Below are 18971 nucleotides of genomic sequence, written 5' to 3'. Positions count from 1 at the left end.
ATGACCGTCCGGATGGCAACGTGGAACTCCTCCCAGAGAAAGCACAGAGAAGCCCGGCTCTAAGTCGGCGAACATGACTCCACGTAGGCCCTTCCCAAGCCCCCAACGCAACTGCTGCAACCGTGTGGGTGAAGCAGGCCAGGCCCGGCTGGTCACCAGGGATTCAAACTGCCTCTGGCACTTCTATTTGCAGGTATTTTCGCTGCCTTAAAAAAATGTGTAAATAGTAGGGTCTGCTCCTGTGGCTGTAACTTTCTCTAAGGGCCCCAGGACTGTGCCTTCTGGAGCTGGCAGAGCTCTGTGGTTTACGAGAACAAGACGTTCCACAGCTGTGTCCTAAACCAGGTTTCCCCTCGACAGCTCCAATGACACGGAAACAGAACTCTGACTGTCCTGGGGTGCCCACGCCTACTGTCTGCACAGTGGAGAGGGTAGCAGCGTGGCCTGAAGCCCAGCAAGCCCAACCCCCCAGGAACAGGCACTCTGGCGAACCGCCTCGCGAGAGGAAAAGCCTAAGGCTGTTGTGGTCATAAATACATTTTATTTAATTAGAAATGCATAATTACAGTGTTTGAGAGCATTTCCCCTAGAAAAGTAGGTCAGCAATACCCCATCGGAACCGAGAGCTGGCTTTGCAAACACCTGCCTCATGACACTGAACAGAGCACACAGCAAAGGGCTCCTGTCTCATGACAGTGGACAGAGCACACAGCAAAGGGCTCCTGCTACTCCCCTGGGATTTTTTTTTTTTTTCAAATTTTCTTTTTTGTTATAAACACCATAGCAAATTAAAAAAAGCTGTTTAAACAGAAAAATATCATAGTTCTTGATTTCCCGCGCATACGCGACGCTCTCCGCACTGTGCCTCCCCTCCGTCCTCGGACACCAACAGCATGACTCAAACGGAAGGTCTCCGGCTGGGGGCGGCGGCGGCTGCTCTTTCAGTTGACAGGGCGCTCTTCCCCGCGGAGGCAGCAGCCTTCAGACGCACTTCAGCAGAACCCGTGCAGCCGCTGCCTGGGCTGAGGCCGAGAGAGCAGGGCGCATGGGGGCCGGGCCATGGGCGGAGCCAGCGACGGGCTCCTGGTGCCGGGCGCTCCTCGTGCCGCGGGCACTCCTCACTGGATCTGGATGGCCCCGTGCTCGAGCTGCATCTCCGGCTGTAGCGTGGGCTGCAGGGCCTCGGCCGTCTGCAAAAGGGAGAAAGGAGGAACTTTCTAAAAAAAATACCCAGCACTGCATGGCCAGGGGGTGTCATGAACAGCCAGCAACATTCAGGCAGAATCAGAAACAGCACACAGGAGCGCGAAGGAGCCCTGACCGCCCCAAGGCTCACCCGACTTGGTACAGAACGCCTGGCTCCCAGCGGAAGGACGTGCCCACAGGGCGGCTCTGGCCCATCCAGGCCCCGGCCCGCCCCCCACATGGACTCGGCCACCCCGGCCGGCGCGGCAGCTGCTCCTGCCTCTCCACCCGGAACCCGCTGCCTCACTGCGAAGTAACCTGAAAGTAGAGAACAGCCTGGCCCTCCCTAAGAAATGTCCCTGAAGCTTCAGAGACCATTTTGCCTTCCTATAAACACCGTCCCAACGTTTCAACAAAGGATTTTCGGGGCAGCTATGTTTCTTCCCTCAAAGTTAAATATAAGGTCTGGTCAATGAGTTACAGATATTAAAAGGACTTAAGTACACAATCACAGCTTTATCTTAAAATGAGTTAAAGGCGGTTGGGTGCGGTGGCTCATGCCTATAATCCCAGGACTTTGGGAGGCCGAGACGGGTGAATCACTTGAGGTCAGGAGTTCAAGACTAGCCTGGCCAATACGGTTAAACCTCATCTCTACAATAAATACAAAAATTAGCCAGGAATGGTGGTGCACACCTGTAGTCCCAGTTGCTAGGGAAGCTGAGGCAGGAGAATCGCTTGAACCCAAGAGGCAGAGGCTGCAGTGAGTCGAGATTGTACCACTGCACTCCAGCCTGGGCATCAGAGCCAGACTCTGTCTCAAATAAATAAATAAATAAATAAATAAACAAATAAATAAACAAACAAACAAATAATAAAAGTAAAGGAAAAATATACAATCTTGGAATAAGTCACTCCTCCTCCAGCTCAGCCACACGGAACATGCCCCACGTGGAGGAGCCCACTCCAGGGCGTCCCTGCACACTCCCAGAAGCTTCAGCTGGAGGCACACAAAGGAAGAGCCAGGAGAAGCCACGAGCCCATGGCCAATCCCACGGGAGGAAGACACCTGGTGACTTCTACTCTAGTTAAGGTCCTGCTTCATTTTATTTTATTTTTTAGAGATAGGGTCTTGCTCTGTTGCCCAGGCTGGAGTGCAGTGGTGCAAACACAGCTTACAGCTGCCTCGACCTCATGGGCCCAAGTGATCCTCCCACCTCAGCCTCCCAAGTAGCTGGGACCACCAGTGTGCACCACCATGCCCGGCTAAATTTTTTTGAGATGGAGTCTCACTGTGTCACCCAGGCTGGAGCACAATGGTGCAATCTTGGCTCACTGCAACCTCCACCTCCCAGGTTCAAGCGATTCTCCTGCCCTCAGCCTCCCAAACAGCTGGGATTACAGGTACCTGCCACCATGCCTGGCTCATTTTTGTATTTTTAGTAGAGATGGGGTTTCACCAGGTTGAGCAGGCTGGTCTCAAACTCCTGACCTCAGGTGATTGGCCTGCCTCAGCCTCCCAAAATGCTGGGATTACAGGCATGAGCCACTGTGCTTGGCCCCCGCTAATTTTTTTCCGTTTTGTAGAGATGGGGGTCTCGCTACACTGCCCAGGCTGGTCTTGAAGTCCTGGGCTGAAGCAACGCCCCTGCCCCAGCCTCCCAAAGCACTGGGATCACAGGCGTGAAGCGCCACACTGGGTCTAGGCTGTGCTTTTTCAAGACAAGTGTCCAATGACACCCGAGACACTGTTTCCTGGGCGGAGGAGGGGCCTTCCAGGTTAGGATGAGGGGTCAGTGCAGGGACTGTCTCCTGAGAGCCCGGCCACAGCTGGGAAGGCCTCATGGGAAGGGGTGAACCTGAGCTGGAATGGAGGAACCACACCAGGGCCCTGCGGTGGGTGGCTGCAGGCCACAGGAGGCTGGGGTAGGGGGGCCCCTGCCTGGGATGCAAAGCTCCTTCCCCCGGACAGCTGGAAAGGCAGCTAGGGACCAGGGTGGGTGAGGACAGTGGGGCACAGGTCTGGGCTGGCTGGGAGGGACTCACTTGCCCTCCAAGGATGGTGGCCAGACCCATGTTCCAGGCAGAGGCTGGTGGAGGCACTGCCCCTGCTACAGATGGTTCAGGGAGCCTGTGACACCCGCAGGCCACCCTGCATTAAGACAAGTGTCTTCCCTGCAAATAGCACCCCCCTACCCTTCCAATCCACTGCTCCAGGGAACAGGCCCACTCTCCACTTTGAGGACTGGCCACCCCCACAGGCCAGCGACCTGCCTTCCCTCCTAAGGGAACCCCATCTTCTCAGAGCCAGGCCCTCACAGCCGAGCCACAGGTTTTCCTAGAATTAGCTCATGTGTGTGACCCTGCTCTGACCAACGAAAGATGCCAGGCCATTCCCGAGCATTGCTGGGGTGGGGGCTTCATGTGGATAAGGAGGCTCAACCAGAAACCCGTCTCTGCTGGGTGCAGTCACACCTGCGGGGCCACCATGAAGGCCTTCGGTCACTTCCCAGTGGGGCAGAGCTAGCCTGAGGACAAGCTGAGATGGTAAGGCAGAGAGCTGTGCGACTGGTGACAAGCTACCGCACCCTGCAGCTGTCTGGCCTCGGATAGGCAAACCTGCTCACCACCAAGTCCAACCAATGGGGTTTTCTGCAGGGAAAGCGGCCCGTTAAGCACACCGTCTTCCTTCGCTGTTACGATGGATCCCAATTAAATCATTCACCTGGGGCCTGCCAGGGAGAGCATGGTGACAGAGAAAGCTTACAGGAAGCTAGGGGTGTAAACACCAACCATGGGACACAGGTTTCTTCAATTGTGAAATCTGGAAATGACCAGAAACTTATAATGCAGCAGAAGCTCTCAGGCATGGCCCCCACATCTAGATTCCTAGGCGCGGACCTCACTGCCCTCCTGCAGCGTGCCCGTCTGGAACAGCACGAGGGGCCGCCATGCGTCCTCAGCATGGGCTGACCACGCCTGGCTGTTCTTCATGGGCAGGTCAAGGTTCACACCACATAAAATAAGCGCTGCTCAACGAGTTTGCCTTCACCATCCCACCCACCCCCCACCCCCCGCCTGCCCATTCTGTGCCCATGACCCTCATGTGCTTCCAGCCCATCTCCAGTGGGTTCAGCAACAGTGTAGAACCAAACACCACGCAGAGTACAAGGCGTGCCCGTGTGGGGGCCACCACACCCATGGGCACAGAGTACAGGGCGTGCCTGTGCGGGGACCACCGTGCCCATCAGCACAGCAGGAAGGCTCAGGCTGGAGGAGGGGCCAGGCCTTCTACAGGACACGGGCCCCTAAACTCTGGGCCCGCAGCTGCCCTGCTGTGAAGAAGACGTGAGTGTCAGGTGAGCACTGACACCCTCACACGGCTGCTGCGGCTGAGGGGCTGCAGAACTGCCCAGCCGGGCAACCTGCACACCCTGGTGAGCGTGGACTCTACTGAGCCCAATTCCTCAGCTAGCGCCTCCTGAGGAGGACTCTGCTCCTCCTAAGGGCTGACGGGCACACCCACCCTCAGCAGCACCCGGGGAGCAAGGAAAGGCTGCTCAGACATCTAGGATTTTAATTCTAAGCATTGAAGATGGATGGCATCAATACAAAGGTGGATCACCAGTGCTGGGTCCACAGGAAGGAGAGGAACAGACCCAGAGACAGCAGCCAGAATGTTCCCAAAGGGCTGGGCAGCAGTCAACCACCAGGCTGGAGGTAGAACAAGGAAAAGTGCCGGTTGGGCACGTTCCCAAACCAGGCGGCACGGAGGCTGCGGGACCAAGACTGCTCCTGGACACAGGGCCGCCTTCCGCCTCCTGTGTTCAGAGCAAACAGTCCACGGCATCACGGGGCTCTTGTCTGGGCCTCGGCCACCCTGGGCATGTCAGCACATCCTCACCCTCAGGCGCTTCCGCCTGCGAGGTCTGGAGATGCCGGCCATGAGCCCGCCAGGCCATCCACAGAGCACAGCAGACCTGCACTTTGTTTCGGCGGACGCTAGGGTCACGACGGCCGGAGGTGCTGGCTCTGCCCCAAGCTGAGGCCTTCGACAAGGGGCAGGGAGCTCTCGTGCTGACAAGGGCCCCATGCTCCTCAGCCCACAGGAAAGGGCTCCGCGGAGGGAGGACAGGGCAGAGCTTCACTTCTGCCCCTGAATTTACAAACATTGACACAGGACAGTCTCCAGAATCAGTTGAAATGTAGAACTGGGGTAGGATCTACCTTCTCACCTTCACATTCACGGTGCTGGGAGACGTGGAGCCTCAGATGGGCGTCCGCGTCCGATCACACGCCCTCCGCACGGGAGGAGGCACGAGAAAGCCCCGGGGCCACGTATGCCCGGTGGCAGCGGCAGGCAGCCGTGCCATCACTTCACTGTCCTGGCGCGGGGCCCCAGACTCACCTGCGCCCCGGCCGTGTGGTCACTCACCGGCGCCAGCTGCACGTACTGAACCTGGATGTCGCTGCCCTGGAGCGGCGATCCATCCACGCCCGCCGCCGCGGGGTCCGAGGAGGCCACGGCGATCAGCTGTGCGCCCTGCAGCACCTGGAGAGACACAGGCCCGTCAGTGGCATGGCCCACAACCCACGCAGCTCCGCAGACTGCACACCCTGAGCGGCAGGGACACAGCCTCAGGACCACACCGAGGACTCTGTGGCACATCCTGTCTCCCCATCACTCTCGAGTCGCGTCAGATCCAGGGAGAGTGCCACTGAGTCTCGGCTGGATCTGTAACTCCCCCTCAAGCACCTACAGAGCGGACAAAAGGGAAAGAAAAAGCAAGGCAGAGCTTCCACAGAGCGAGCGAAAGCCAACGCCACAGGGCCCCTGGAAAAACCCAACGGCAACCATGGAGAGCACAGGCTCCCAGAGCGCCAGGCAGGGCTCAGACCCAAGCCAGGACCACGAGGGAGGCTGAGACCCAAACCCTCCCCATTTCCAAGGCAGAGTCACCTCAAGGCCTCAGGGAAAGCAAAGGAGCTGCTAGTGGGCACTGAGAACTCAGGAGAAGCTCGCAGGAAAGCAAGGCCCAGTTCCAAGACGGGCGGAAGTGAGTCCTGGTGGCAGAGTCCCGCTGGCCCTCCCAACCTTGTACTGCCTCCCAGAGTGTGGGATGAGAATGGGGGACAGGTGAGGGGCCCCTGGGTGGGCTCTGGTGACCCCATCACCTGTGAGCACCTACGCCCACTTCCCACTTAATCCACCGGGCGCTCCAACAGCCAGGCAGGCAGCTCCGGTGTCAAGAGGGCCCAGGCAGGCAGGTGGGCGGCCCCAGCTCTGAGGCACTTGACATGGGCCGTGGGGTCTTCACTTGAGGTTGCGTCCCACTATGGAAGGGCCAGGAGATGCACCCCACAACTTCCACACAGAACCGCACTCTATGCACTGAGAGTCTCCCTGGTGGCCCTGGGAAGAGCAGCAGCCCCTGTCCCAGGGTGCCCCACCCCATGGAGCCTGGCCACAGCGGCCCTCCCGTGGGACCTGCCCTGGATGACAGCAGCACTGGACAGAGCAAGCATGGCCCCTGCAAACACACTGCAGAGACAGCCCCAGACCAGGGATTTCACCTACAAGTGCTTTAAAGACTAGACTTCACCTACATGTGCTTTTAAAAATAGTTATGTTTCTAAGCAAAGTTCACCTGCAATGCTAGAAGAGAAGCCTTTTAAAGACACAAAGTATAGTTTACTCTACACTGAGATTAGCAAAGCACAGCATCCAGATCAAACCTGCTGGCTGCTTTTGTACAGCTGTGAGCTGAGAATGGCTTTTAAATGATTTTTAATGACAGAAAAAAAGGCAAAAAAAATTTTGTGCCACATGACAATTCTAGGAACCTCCATCTTCAGTGGGCATCTACAGGCCTGCAGGCCCCCCACGTGCTGGCCTGTCATGACCCAAGCAAGGGCCATGCTGAACAGCTGTGACGAGACCAGGTGTGCCCCCCAAAGCTGAAAACCCATCCCCTCTGTCCCTTTACAGACAAGCCTGGCAATCCTGCCAGCCACCACTTGCGAGCACACCAGCCTCGGGAGACCAGCCTCAGGGGACCAGCCGAGCCATCAGAATGAACCCAAGGAGCGTCAACCTTCTGCCTCGGGATTTTGTTGTCTCAAACAGATGCTATACTAGAAGGAATACGGCCGGAGTCAGAATGTCCTGCTGGACTCTGGGGTTTCTTTACCCGATGGCCCCTACTGCAGAGGCCTCTGAGTCCAGGTGTCGGACGCGGGCCCGGCGCGGTCCCGGGGATTAATTCATTGTGCAGCTGGTCCTTCAGCACCACAAGGGTTAGAGGCACTGACCCCTTGTGCAGCTGAAGTCACGTACAGCCTCTGACTCCCCAGAACATAACTACTAAGAGCCCGTTGACCAGTGGCCCTACCGAGAGCAGTCAGTGAGCAGGTATTTCGTGTGCTGTGTTGCGTACCATCTACTGTATTCCTCTAATAGAGTGAGTGAGGTAAAACGTGGTATTCAGAAAGGCACAGGCAGCAGGAAATACGGCTGCTATTCGGCTATACGGCTAAGCAGAAGTGGATCTTTATTAAGCGGAAGTGAATCGTCACCCAGGCCTTCATCCTCACTGTCCACATACTGACTGGGGCTGGGGGGAAGAGGAGGAACAGGAGGGGCTGGCCTTGCTGTCTCAGGGCAGCAGAGGCAAGAGAGAGAGAGGAGGTGGAAGAGGAGGCAGGCACGCTCAGTACAATTTTTATTGAAAGAAAATCCACGTATAAGTGGATCCTCATGGTTCAAACCCACATGGTTCAAGGGTGAACTGTCGTCTTCTTCCAAGGAACAAACGTTAGTCTTTTGGTGATGAGCAGAAAGAGCAGAGCATTGGGAAGTCCGTGCACTGACATCAGAACGCTGACAAAGGCGCTGCTGGCCCTTGGGTTCAGGTGCCGTTTACAGAGGAGAAAGTGAGACCTGGGCAGGGGTAGGGGCAGTTTAGGGGCTGGGCTTCCATCACACAGCAGGTGGGGGCAGAGGCCATACAGAAGCACCTGCGTTCCCGAGGTCCCACAGCGACAGCACGCCATTCGGAACTCAGCCTGATGACAAGCACACTGAGGTTTCTGGACTCTGTTTCACAGGACGGGGCAAGCCCACTGGAGCGCCGTGCATCGGGGCCTGGGGCCGCAGCTGGGCTGGGTGCAGGGACAGGGGCAGGAGAGGGAGAAGTCCCTGTCAGCCGCAGAGACTCTGGCTCAGACCATGAGGCTGGGGACGAGGGCGCCCAGGGAGGTGGAGCCCCTGGAGAGAACCTTCTTCCCGAGGAAGGAAGGGAGAGCAGACGTTCCTGCCGATGTGCAAACCCGCCAGTAACTTTTCAGTGATGCCTGGAAATAGGCCGGGCAAGCCCGCACTTGGAAAGGGGGCAGGGAAGGAGTTCTGTACTCGGTTCCACCATGCACTGAGGCAGTCGCTCTGTCCTGGGTGGATCCGTAGCCACCCACGTTCCTGCCCCAGACCCTGGGCTGGTGCCCACTGGAGGTGACAGCCAGCACCTGCACTGGTGGGCTCTTCCGTGAGGACCTGCCAAACTGCATTTCCCACTCATCACAACACAGACCCCAAGAAAGTTCCGGAAAAAATATCCTCAGGGGCTGTCCCAAAGGTGTCTCAGGGCTGTGAATAAAGCAAGCTGCCTGAACCAGTGTTGGTCTCAACTATTCCTACCAGGCCAAGGCCTTGAAAATTCTTGACCTGCAGGAAATGGTCTGCGCGGCGCAGGGACTTGACTGGTAACTCCCAAGCGTCCACCCACCTGCCTGCCCTCCACGACAGCAGGGGGACCCTGGCGCAAGCCCAAGGTTCACGCCAACCAGGTGACCACCAGGAAAGCCAAGCCTTGGGCGAGCAGCAAAGGAGCACACGGCAAGCCCGCGCCTCCTCCATCCCCAGCTCTTGGGAGCCTGTGCCACAGCCGGAGCTCTGCAAGGGCCATAGGTGGGCCGAGTGCACGACGCTTTCCACTTTGGGCACCTCTGTCGGACACCCAGCTCTAAACCACATGTGAAAGCGGAAACGAAGTGCGTGGCCACACGCAGAAAGGTGCCACTCCAAGCACCTCCTCATCACATACGCGACGTGTCACGGACTGAAGACAAGCAGGCAGACAACGGGGGGAGGGCACGTCTGTTGGGGACAGAGGGGGTACTGACACACTGGATGCTACAGGGAGGCCCCGAGCGACGTGTAACTGTGGGAAAGCAAGGTTCAGCTGGGAACACTGCCAGGGTCCCCTCATCTCAGGGTGTAACCAGGCAGGAAGGACGGAGTGGGGAGTTTGACAGGTTGGGTGGAGAGCTGGGGTTTACCCTGGGGTGGAGCAGGGCGAGGTCAGTGACAGGGCGGAGGACCAGGACTGGGGCAGCCGGCCATCCAGGGCAGGGATGGCCAGAGCACGGCAGGGTGAGCGCTGTGAGGCACAGGGAGGGGCGGGCACTGGGGAGCAGCTCTGAATGGGAGCAGCAGCAGCTGACCCCTTAGATTTGGAAATAGTGCCAAGGAAATACAGGACTCTGAAACTCTGGCATAAAATACCCATGAAGTATCTCAAATCAGGTTTGAGCAGTGGCAGTACAACAGGTGAGGTGGGGCTGGCCTACAGCCCCTCAGGACACAGCCCCTGGGTCCCGTCTTTGGCGGGGGGGGCGGCGGCGGCGGCACGCAGCAGGGCACAGGGTCACAGCCTGGTTCCAGCTCGAGTCTCCTCCCTGAGGGAGGCCCCGGCGCGGATGTGGTGTAGGTGGGAGCCACACAGCACTGGGCAAAAGGCACCTGGGCGACACTGGCCGGGGGCTGAGAGGCCAAACAGCTGTGACGTCCCACACCCAGCCCAGCGACTCTGGCCCCCTCGGCCCCATGAGACCAGCCACACAGGCCAGTTGGCCACTCCACTGGCATCAAAGCGAAGAATACACTGAGTGGCAGGCAGCACAGAGCTGCAAAGGGTTAAAGGTCAGCGGTCTCAGCTTCCCCCACACACCTCGGCCCTAGGACCCTGCCACGTGCTGTGTGTCCAACACCAATGAATAAAAAAGTGAGCGTGCATTCCTACAACTGGGTTTCCAGGCGAGTACAAAACTCAGCAAAAAATCTGCCTGGTACCTCCATCCAAAAACGTCTAGGTCGCTGTGGCAACGTGCCCTGGCCGACGGCTCTGACCTCTGCCCGGCAGAGTCACCCAGCCTCGCACAGCCACTGACAGCACCGCTGCCTCCCCTCCGCCCTGGAAGACCCTCAAGTCTCCCAAGGGAGTAAGAGGGAGCCCCAGCAGCACTGGGAGCGGCGTTGTGAAGGCTAATGGCAAAGACACACACAGGCAACGTAGGCAAGGTGTGGCATCTTTCTGGGGGGGAAAAAACGGAACAAAATGATTCAATGTTTTGAGTTTTTCAAGAATCTATCAATAGAAACTTCTAGTTTAATCCTGGATTTATGGAGTAGGATCTTCTCATTTCTGCCTCAAAACTACATTTTTCCAGGCAATGTGGTTTTACTTTACATGAACAACACAGCTCAGCTGAAAATAAACAGAATTTTAGGAAAAAAGAGCAGCAGGCACTTGTTTTTGGGAACAGAGGCCACAGTGTCAGAGACCGCGTCGAAGCAGGGTTCCTTGAGCGCCTCCTGGCTGTGGGCGTGGCGGAGGCCCTTCACCAGGCAGCCAGGCCCGCAGCGCCCAGCAATCCACAAGGCAGCACCAGTGCCACAGAGAGAAATGACACCAAACGCCCAAGTTTCACTCAAAGGAAATTTACCACCCGTTGGTAATGTCAGCCTTGGGGGTGAGGAATGTTCCCTGGACATTCACTTCCTGTTAATACATTTACGGAGCAGTTCATGAGCCTCATCTCAGAGTCTAAAAGCTGTGTGCTCAAGGGTCCCCTGGCAGAGGGCCCTTTCGTGAGGAAAGGCTCTTTTGAGTCCTTGGTGCTCTAAGGAACGTGTCTGGAAGAAGCCCCGTCTGCCCCGAGGCCACCTCGCATGGTCACAGCCCGCCCTGCACCTGTCGCAGTAGTGGGACGGCAGAGGCTGCTCGGACGCTGTCCCAGGTGTGCAGAAGTCGCAGGTGCAGGCGTACACCCTCTCCCGCTCCCGTCCCCACCAAGAACCCTAAGCTGGGCAGTGGGCCCAGGAGGGACAGGAAGGAGGTAGAAGGCAAGCATGGCGGGGGGTCCTCCCAGAGCGGAGCTGCTCCGCTGGCGACACCGTGGGGCTGGGATCCTGCGGGCTTCCCGGGATTGGGGTGCCCTTCCATACCTCGCTTTCTTTGTGCTCTAGCTGAGAAAGCATGCAAGCTGGTCCTGCCCACCAGCCCAGTTCTCCTGAATAAAAACAAAAGCAAAGCCGGTCCCTGTTCTCCTCCCTCCTAGGTTGACCAGTTCAGCCTGAGGGAACCATCGCCACGGTGCTATCAATTTTCTGAACAAAAGATGGCGAGAAATCCTTCCCCCGTTCCTGTCATGACTTCAGAAAGCACCTGCAAGCGCGTCTCACCCCAGCTGGCTGTGCTAGGTAGAGCTACCCACCCCACAAAGATACCCAGGTCCCAATCCCTGGGCCCTGTGGTGTGACTTTACATGGGCAAAGGGACCTCACAGATGTGGCTCAAGTGATCACCCTCACATGGTGAGATGACCCTGGATGGCCAGGTGGGCCCAGTGTCATCATGGGGGTCTTTAAAAGCAGAGGCTCCTCCCAGCCGCAGAGGGTGGGGGAGATGAGATGTACAAAGGACTCACCTGGCCACTGCTGGCTTTGAAGACGGATGGGGCCAGGAGGCAGGGGATGCGGGTGGCCTCTAGAAGCTGGAAAAGGCAAGAAAACGAATTTTCCCCTGGAGCCTCCAGAAGGACCAACCCTGCCTTGCTTTCAGCCCCACTGAGACCCAGGACGGGCTTCCGCCCTCCGGTAAAGCCATGGGGTCTGTGGTCGTTTGCTACGGCAGCCACAGGAGCCTCCAGCCAGGTCCCCGAAGGGCTCTTTATTAAAACATCAAATTCCCAAACAGCAAAAACAACAGAAACAAAAGGCCTGGCAGTCTGTGCCTTCAGGGCGGGCTGGCAGCTGCAAGGAGAGCAACCACTCTTTTCCATTAGAAAGAGTTTGCACGGTAGGAGTTTTTAAAAGCCAAAACAAAAATTGGAGGAGAAAAAAAAATGAACCGTCCTCTGACTCGTGTTCCCCTGGTGGCCACTGGGCCCTAGCTGCTTCCCAGGGCCTCCTAACAGCCTGAGGGCCAGGGCCCTCAGAAGCTGAAGGTGGGGTCCTGGCTGTCTCCTGTCCCAGCCAGAAGAGTGCCCTGGGGGCAAGAGAGGCAGCATCCCCACCCGCATGCAGGTACCAGGCTCCCACCTAGCACTGCCAGCCATGGGGGCCTCCACGGGAGTCTGTGTCTGGCAAAAATATCATTGTTTTTTAAGGGAGGAAGGCATGTCCGGGTGGGGTCCCCAGGCCTCCTCAGTGAGTGCCACGTGGTACCACACAGGCACCCAGCCTGGCGATGCCCTCTCCTCGGCAAACTCGCGTGGAGGAAAGTCAAGGGGACACATGGCCAACCCAATTCTGGCCTGGATACCTGGCCGCTTCCTAGGAGCATCTGTCCACGGGAGGCAGGTGAGCTGTTTTGCTCATTCAAGGCCCACTCATTTCTTGAACCCTAAGTGAATGGGCATATCTGTCCTCCAAACAAAAGCCACTCTCCCAGGTACATGATGCCACCACTGCTTCCAAGGGTGCTAAGGGAGATGAAGCCACTGTCCCTGACCACAAGTAACCACAGGGCAAGGGTGCAAAGGACGCACAGGGTGGTGGGAGTGCCACCATGGAGGCAGGCCCCGCTATGGACGCACGCCTGCCTCACCATCCACCACCTCGCTGTCCACCCCCTCCACTCTCCCCCTGCTCCCCTGCACCTCTCAAGCCCCCGCTACCTCCTGCCCCAGCCTCGCGCTCTGTTGCCTCTGAAGAGAGCCCCCTGACCCTGGTCCCCCGGTGCCGGTGCCTGCTTGTGGTTGGCCCCCATGAGAACACGAGTTCCAGGGCAGCAACAAGGTCTGTGCCTTTGTTCCTCACAAAAGCCCCGGTACCTCTTTCTTCAAATCTTACGTGTATGTTAAGTGCTTCGCTCATTTCTGAAAAACTTATCAAGACAAAATCAACATAGAAACATTTGAAAGTCACGACTTTTCAAATGCATTCCCAGTTGAGAACATTTTCTACTTTTATTTTCATTTACCACTTGGATATGCCTACCTCCATTGTTATTGTAAAGCTGCAAAGTTAGATTCTGAGGTTTCTGACACTGTAATTCTTCCAGTGTAATGAGCTGCATAGATCGAGTGAAAAGTCATGTCACTGGCAATGCTGGCAGGAACATCATCACTGTCAGGATGCCATGACGTGCCTTCCACAGCCAGAGGACGGCAGAACCGTCTTGGAAACCAGCAACACGGTTTCCCAAGTCTCATTAAGAACAGCTGTGATCTGATCTTAAACTCATCTATCAAGAGATCTTTTAAAATGTAAAGTGATTACAAAACCAACACAGGAGCTTGTGCACAGAAGGCGAGATGAGAAATGACCAGCGGTCACCCCACCGAGGGGCTGAGAGTCCAGGCTGGGAGGGGACTCACTTTCTCTATGGACCTGGTGGACTGTTTCATATTTTTGCCATATGTAGATTTCATAATGAAACACTGAATTCCCATTAACTAAGCAAGGACGCCAAGCCGGGCCATGTAGAAGGGCAGGGAGGACCACGACAACACAACTCCTCCTTCCGGGACCAGCACCCAGGCCAGGGCAGAAAGCGTCCACGTCGGGGAGGGGAGGGCCAAGAGGCGAGAGCCGAGGCACTGGGCCTGGAAACAAGGGAACCAGGGTCAGGGGCAGATACTGAAAGGCAATGCCGTGAAACGCGCAGAAACGAAGGCGCGGCGCACCCTGAGAACAGTCATGCAGAAGGCGGCGGTGCGCGCTCCGCTTGGCTGCGCTGCTACAGGCTGAGGGCACCTCCATGCACTGCGCAGCCTCTTAAAACACATGGGAGGCTGAGATATAATTTGTTGATTTGGACTTGATTTTAAATTGGCAAAGAGTAAAACTTGGGGTCAGATCTTAAATGCGAAGCAGCAAAAATGAGGTTGTGCCAGGGTCCCCGCAGAATGCTGCACACCCCAAGATGAGTGCCCTGGATCTGCGCAGTCGATCCTGCTCCTGGGAGGACGGAGCCCCGAGATGAAAGGAACCCCAAGTCTGATGCAGGCCTTCAGGGGTAGGGCGAGCTGGGCTGAATTCCCACTCGGTGCCCAACAATGAACGTTCAATTCCTTCTTCCCTCACCCTGCCGGCTTTATGTCAGCCCGGCCCCGGTCTGAGGCATTTCCAAACCGGCTCTGGAATGCAGAAGTCGCTCACGGGAACGACAGTGTCCTGGCTCCCAGGCTCCAGTGACACCGGCCTGCGGCTGAACTTCACGCAGACTTCCCAAAGGGCAGCACCTCATCATCTCGAGAGAGACTTGGGGACAGGGCTGGAGACATGTGCTACCTTACCATTCAGAGGGTTTCCCCTGAACATTTCTGAAACGGAGCCAGTTGTTTTCAGATAAAAGAAAGTGGCAGAAGGTAGGAATGGGAGCAGGCGACTGAGGGAATCCCGGCCTAAAAGCACTGCATTTTGAGCACACACATCTGGTTTCCTCTATCTACTGAGAATGCAGAAATTCTGTGTAATACGTAACTGAGATCATGCTAAACCGGTGTAACTCTAAGGTCAATGCAAGAAGCCCAAGGACTTCTCAGTACTATTTAGATACAAAATCCTGAATCTAACCAAGAATCCACTTGCGTTGGTTTGCAACGCAAAACCAAAGAACCCTACCCCCCACGCACTTAAAGGATATACTCTGAACACTGTTGAAGTGTGTGGACAGAAACAAGGATGAAACCACTAATCCACAGATGTGCTGGAAAAGCCAAAAAGTCCTTTGTTTTTGTCATTCAGCTTTGAATCCAACTTGTTAAGGTATGAAGGAAATCTAGATGTTCATTTCAAAAGTAGCTTCCTCATACTAGAAAAATGAGGTGCTCAGGCCGGGCGCGGTGGCTCATGCCTGTAATCCCAGCACTTTGGGAGGCTGAGGTGGGTGGATCCCCTCAGGTTGGGAGTTCGAGACCAGCCTGACCAACATGGAGAAACCCTATCTCTACTAAAAATACAAAATTAGCCAGGCGTGGAGGCGCGTGCCTGTAATCCCAGCTACTAGGGAGGCTGAGGCAGGAGAATTGCTTGAACCCGGGAGGCAGAGGTGGCAGTGAGCTGAGATCGCGCCATTGCACTCCAGCCTGGGCAACAAGAGCAAGAATTCTGTCTCAAAAAAAGAAAAAAGCCCTGCGAACAGGGCGCTGCGAGTGGTGCGGATGGAGCATGCGGGACCTGCTCTGCACCCCGCGCGCGGTCCCGTCCCCCGCCGCGCCCTGCCCGCTGAGGCCCTGGCATTTGGGGGCGGGCGCCGTCCAGACACTGCGCACGCGACCCGCTCTGCTCTCGGTGCGTAAATTCACAGAGAAACATGAATGGATAACAACGGAAAATGGTATTGGAACAGTGGGAATCAGCAATTTTGCACAGGAAGCATTGGGAGATGCTGTTTACTGTAGTCTACCTGAAGTTGGGACAAAATTGAACAAACAAGATGAGTTTGGTGCTTTGGAAAGTGTGAAAGCTGCTAGTGAACTCTATTCTCCTTTATCAGGAGAAGTAACTGAAATTAATGAAGCTCTTGCAGAAAATCCAGGACTTGTAAACAAATCTTGTTATGAAGATGGTTGGCTGATCAAGATGACACTGAGTAACCCTTCAGAACTAGATGAACTTATGAGTGAAGAAGCATATGAGAAATACATCAAATCTATTGAGGAGTGAAAATGGAACCCCTAAATAAACTAGTATGAAATACCGCAACCCAGCAGATTGTCTTAAACTAGTGGTGGATAGAAGACTTAGAATAGCAACTTTTAGCATTACCGATGGCGAAGAAAAAAACTACTGTTAACACTGCTAATGAAGGAAAATGCCCTTTAACTTTCTAATGATTATAGATTTTAGACTAGGCTCTAGTGTTCAGAATTCATTAAATTATCCATGGTAAAAACTAGTTTTAAAAATTACATAATTCAAAGATAATGTTATTCTTAAGCCTTATATAATATTGTAACTTGCATATATCCATACCTGGATTTGGGATGAAATACTTAATGATCTTTCCATTGGAAACAACTGGGAGTGAAGGGGTTTTTGTTGCTTGTACAGTGTCAGATGACACACCACTATCTTGATTTTGCAATACACTGCATTTGCTGGTGCTATTTTTATATGGTGAAGCAACAGCTTTGCAGCAAAATAATAAAATACTTCTTCGAAAAAAAAAAAAAAGAAAGAAAAAGAAAAGAAAAGAAAAACAAGGTGCTCAGAGACAAGAGGCTCATCCCAGTGATGCCCCCAACTGGCCTAAAATCTTTCTCCTATGTCCCTACAGCAAATGCCAAAAGGCCACATCATCATTTTTAAGACTTTAAACCCACTGATGGGAATACTAATACGTGTCCTTAAATTCCATTTCTAATGCTTTTCACAAACCAAATCACCCATTAGTGGCTGGTCAGAAACAGCACACATGGCAGGCCAGCGCAGGCAAATGCGCAAACCTGTTCCTCCTCGAGAACAAGAAACAGCATACGGAGGCTTCTTGGAGACCTCAGGGTTTAAGTCAGCTGATCCAACCTTTTAGAAAATCATCCTTCAGGCCAAAAAGGCTAAGTTTCAAAGCTAACAGGCTAACAGCTATAAGCCAGATTTACAGCCCGGAGCGATGGCAAGATGCCCCAGGGGACCCCACAGTCACACAAAGGTGCCTCCTGGCAAGCGGCACGCACAGCAGTCCCCACACATGGCAGTCCCCACTGGGCACAGCAGCCCCCACGCACGGCAGTCTCCACGGTGCTCCGCAGCTGGCTCCAGCGGTTCAGCATGAACCTCAAGCACAGCCTTGGCAGAAGGCAAAACAAAGGCTAAAAACTCAAAGGAAGGGAAGTGGAGGCCTGCGGGTGCTTGCCGCCCACTCCACTCTTCCAGCAGGGCGGTGCTCCTGGGAGTGACCTTAACCACGTGTGTGTCTTGGGGTCTTCTGACTGACTGGGGCAGGGTGGGGGACACTTAAGAACACAACCAAAGTCAACCCCGAGGCCTGTGGCACTCCCCATGGACCACAGGTCTCTGGCTTCTGGATGGTGAGAGGGAGGGTGGGTGGGCAGGGGATGACGAAGAGTGGGAAGAAAGTAAGGATGTATCTGCATGATGCATGCACAAGCCTCCCATCGCCATGGTGCTGCTCAGGCGTCCCCAGGAAAGGGAGAGGGGCAGGTCGGGGAGCCCGGCCAGGCTGCCATCCAATTTCACACCTCAAGGGCTGAGAGGCCAGCCCAGAGCTGACGGTGAGAGGAGCCTCTGCCTCCCCGCAGAAAGAGGCCACCTCCGCGTGCCTCCATGCACCCTCCAGATGGCACCGTTCTCGTGGCTCTGGTCATTTCTTTAACTTGGAAAACTTACTGTATGGCACAAAAAATACGTTTGAATCCACTGCGATAGGGCAAAAGAACGAACTTCTAAAAACACGTGACCCAGCGTTCCCGCTAAGCTCACTTCAGTCGGAAGCCTCCGCACAGGACCGCTCGCGTGTCCGACGTCAGCTGCTCTCCCTCCTAATTGTGATGGAAAACGCGGCTTTTACACAGAGGGTGGGCCAGCCTTCCCAATCTCAGCCCCACACTGACCATCCGAGTGGAGGAATGACAAGCAGGCCAGACCAGGCTAGGCTGGGGAGACCCAGAGAGACCCCTCATCAGCTGGGCTCTGCCCGGAGGGCAATGCATGGTGCTCTCTGCACACACTTCAAACTGTGTTATGCTTAGAAACACACGGCCTCGCCCCTGTGCCGACAGGTGGTCGCTATGCACTGGTGGCTAACAGCACCTCTGTACACTTCTCACACGAGCCACTCACACGTCAGCACCTTCGGCCGCAGCAGAAGGTAAGTCGGAGCACCCACCATCTGCAGAGGAAGGTCCAGAGACGACGGCTGGGCCAAGCCAGTCTCACCACACACTCCACAGAGAACCCCGCCAAGTGCCAACCCCAGCCCTCCTGGGGTGTGTGTGCAGCTCTGGGGGCTGAATGCGAGCCTTCCCCACCAGGCTGTGGCTCCAGGTGACTCCACCCCAATGGCGGGTCTCAAGTGCACGTGACCTAGGCGCACTCAGCGGGGTGTCCATGACCGTGTGGTCTCACACAGGGAGCAGAGGAGGGGGCGTGGCGTGTGTCACGTCCCACAGTGCGGTTGGTAGGGCATGGGACGCAAGGAGTAGCACACGTCTCTGTCAGGAAGCCCCAAAGCACCCAGAACCCCACCAAACTCACATCTTCCTGCAAAAAGCTTCATCTGTGTTGTTGAGCCAGGGCTCAGCACATGCCTGCAGGAACGTGGGGCCGAGGCGAGGCAGCGGCCATCATTCTGTCGAAGATGGTATGGGGATGGGGAGGGTCCTGTGGCCTGAACCATGTCCCTTGAAAAGCAACTCTCAAGAACTTCTGGTACCTGTGAACTTGGGCTTAACTGAAAACGGACTCTCTGCAGATGTGAGTTACAGTGAGTTCATGCTGGGCTCAGGTGGGCCCTACCCCAGCGATAGGGGCCTTATGAGAA

General features: G+C 55.7%; 2 protein-coding genes across 27 annotated transcripts in view; one reads left to right on the top strand and one right to left on the bottom strand.

The window, feature by feature from the left end:
• Positions 1 to 521: 521 nt before the first annotated feature.
• The window catches only part of BANP (BTG3 associated nuclear protein), a 127987-nt gene continuing 109537 nt past the window's right edge, over positions 522 to 18971 (bottom strand). For 20 of the 26 annotated variants that reach the window (XM_033219287.1, XM_033219295.1, XM_033219292.1 and 17 more), the window contains 3 exons: positions 11950 to 12015; positions 5594 to 5737; positions 522 to 1190 (listed from right to left, as the gene is read on the bottom strand). In XM_033219287.1, the coding sequence (XP_033075178.1) occupies positions 1119 to 1190; positions 5594 to 5737; positions 11950 to 12015 (282 nt within the window). In that variant the 3' untranslated portion in view covers positions 522 to 1118. The remainder of the gene's footprint in view (positions 1191 to 5593; positions 5738 to 11949; positions 12016 to 18971) is intronic. The other 6 variants (XM_033219293.1, XM_033219297.1, XM_033219279.1 and 3 more) reach the window with 3 other exon arrangements.
• On the top strand, positions 15638 to 16178 carry LOC117088193 (glycine cleavage system H protein, mitochondrial-like). The gene has a single exon (XM_033219310.1). It carries the CDS (start codon positions 15638 to 15640, stop codon positions 16133 to 16135), a length of 498 nt encoding a protein of 165 aa, XP_033075201.1. The 3' UTR covers positions 16136 to 16178.

Source organism: Trachypithecus francoisi, unplaced genomic scaffold (genome assembly GCF_009764315.1).
Source record: "Trachypithecus francoisi isolate TF-2019V2 unplaced genomic scaffold, Tfra_2.0 Lachesis_group10, whole genome shotgun sequence".
Taxonomy (NCBI): Eukaryota; Metazoa; Chordata; class Mammalia; order Primates; family Cercopithecidae; genus Trachypithecus; species Trachypithecus francoisi.
This window is presented reverse-complemented; position numbering and strand designations above follow the sequence as displayed.

What these genes read in the sequence shown, in the direction of transcription:
- LOC117088193 (XM_033219310.1), top strand. Translation starts at nt 15,638, where the DNA reads ATGCGGGACCTGCTCTGCACCCCGCGCGCGGTCCCGTCCCCCGCCGCG.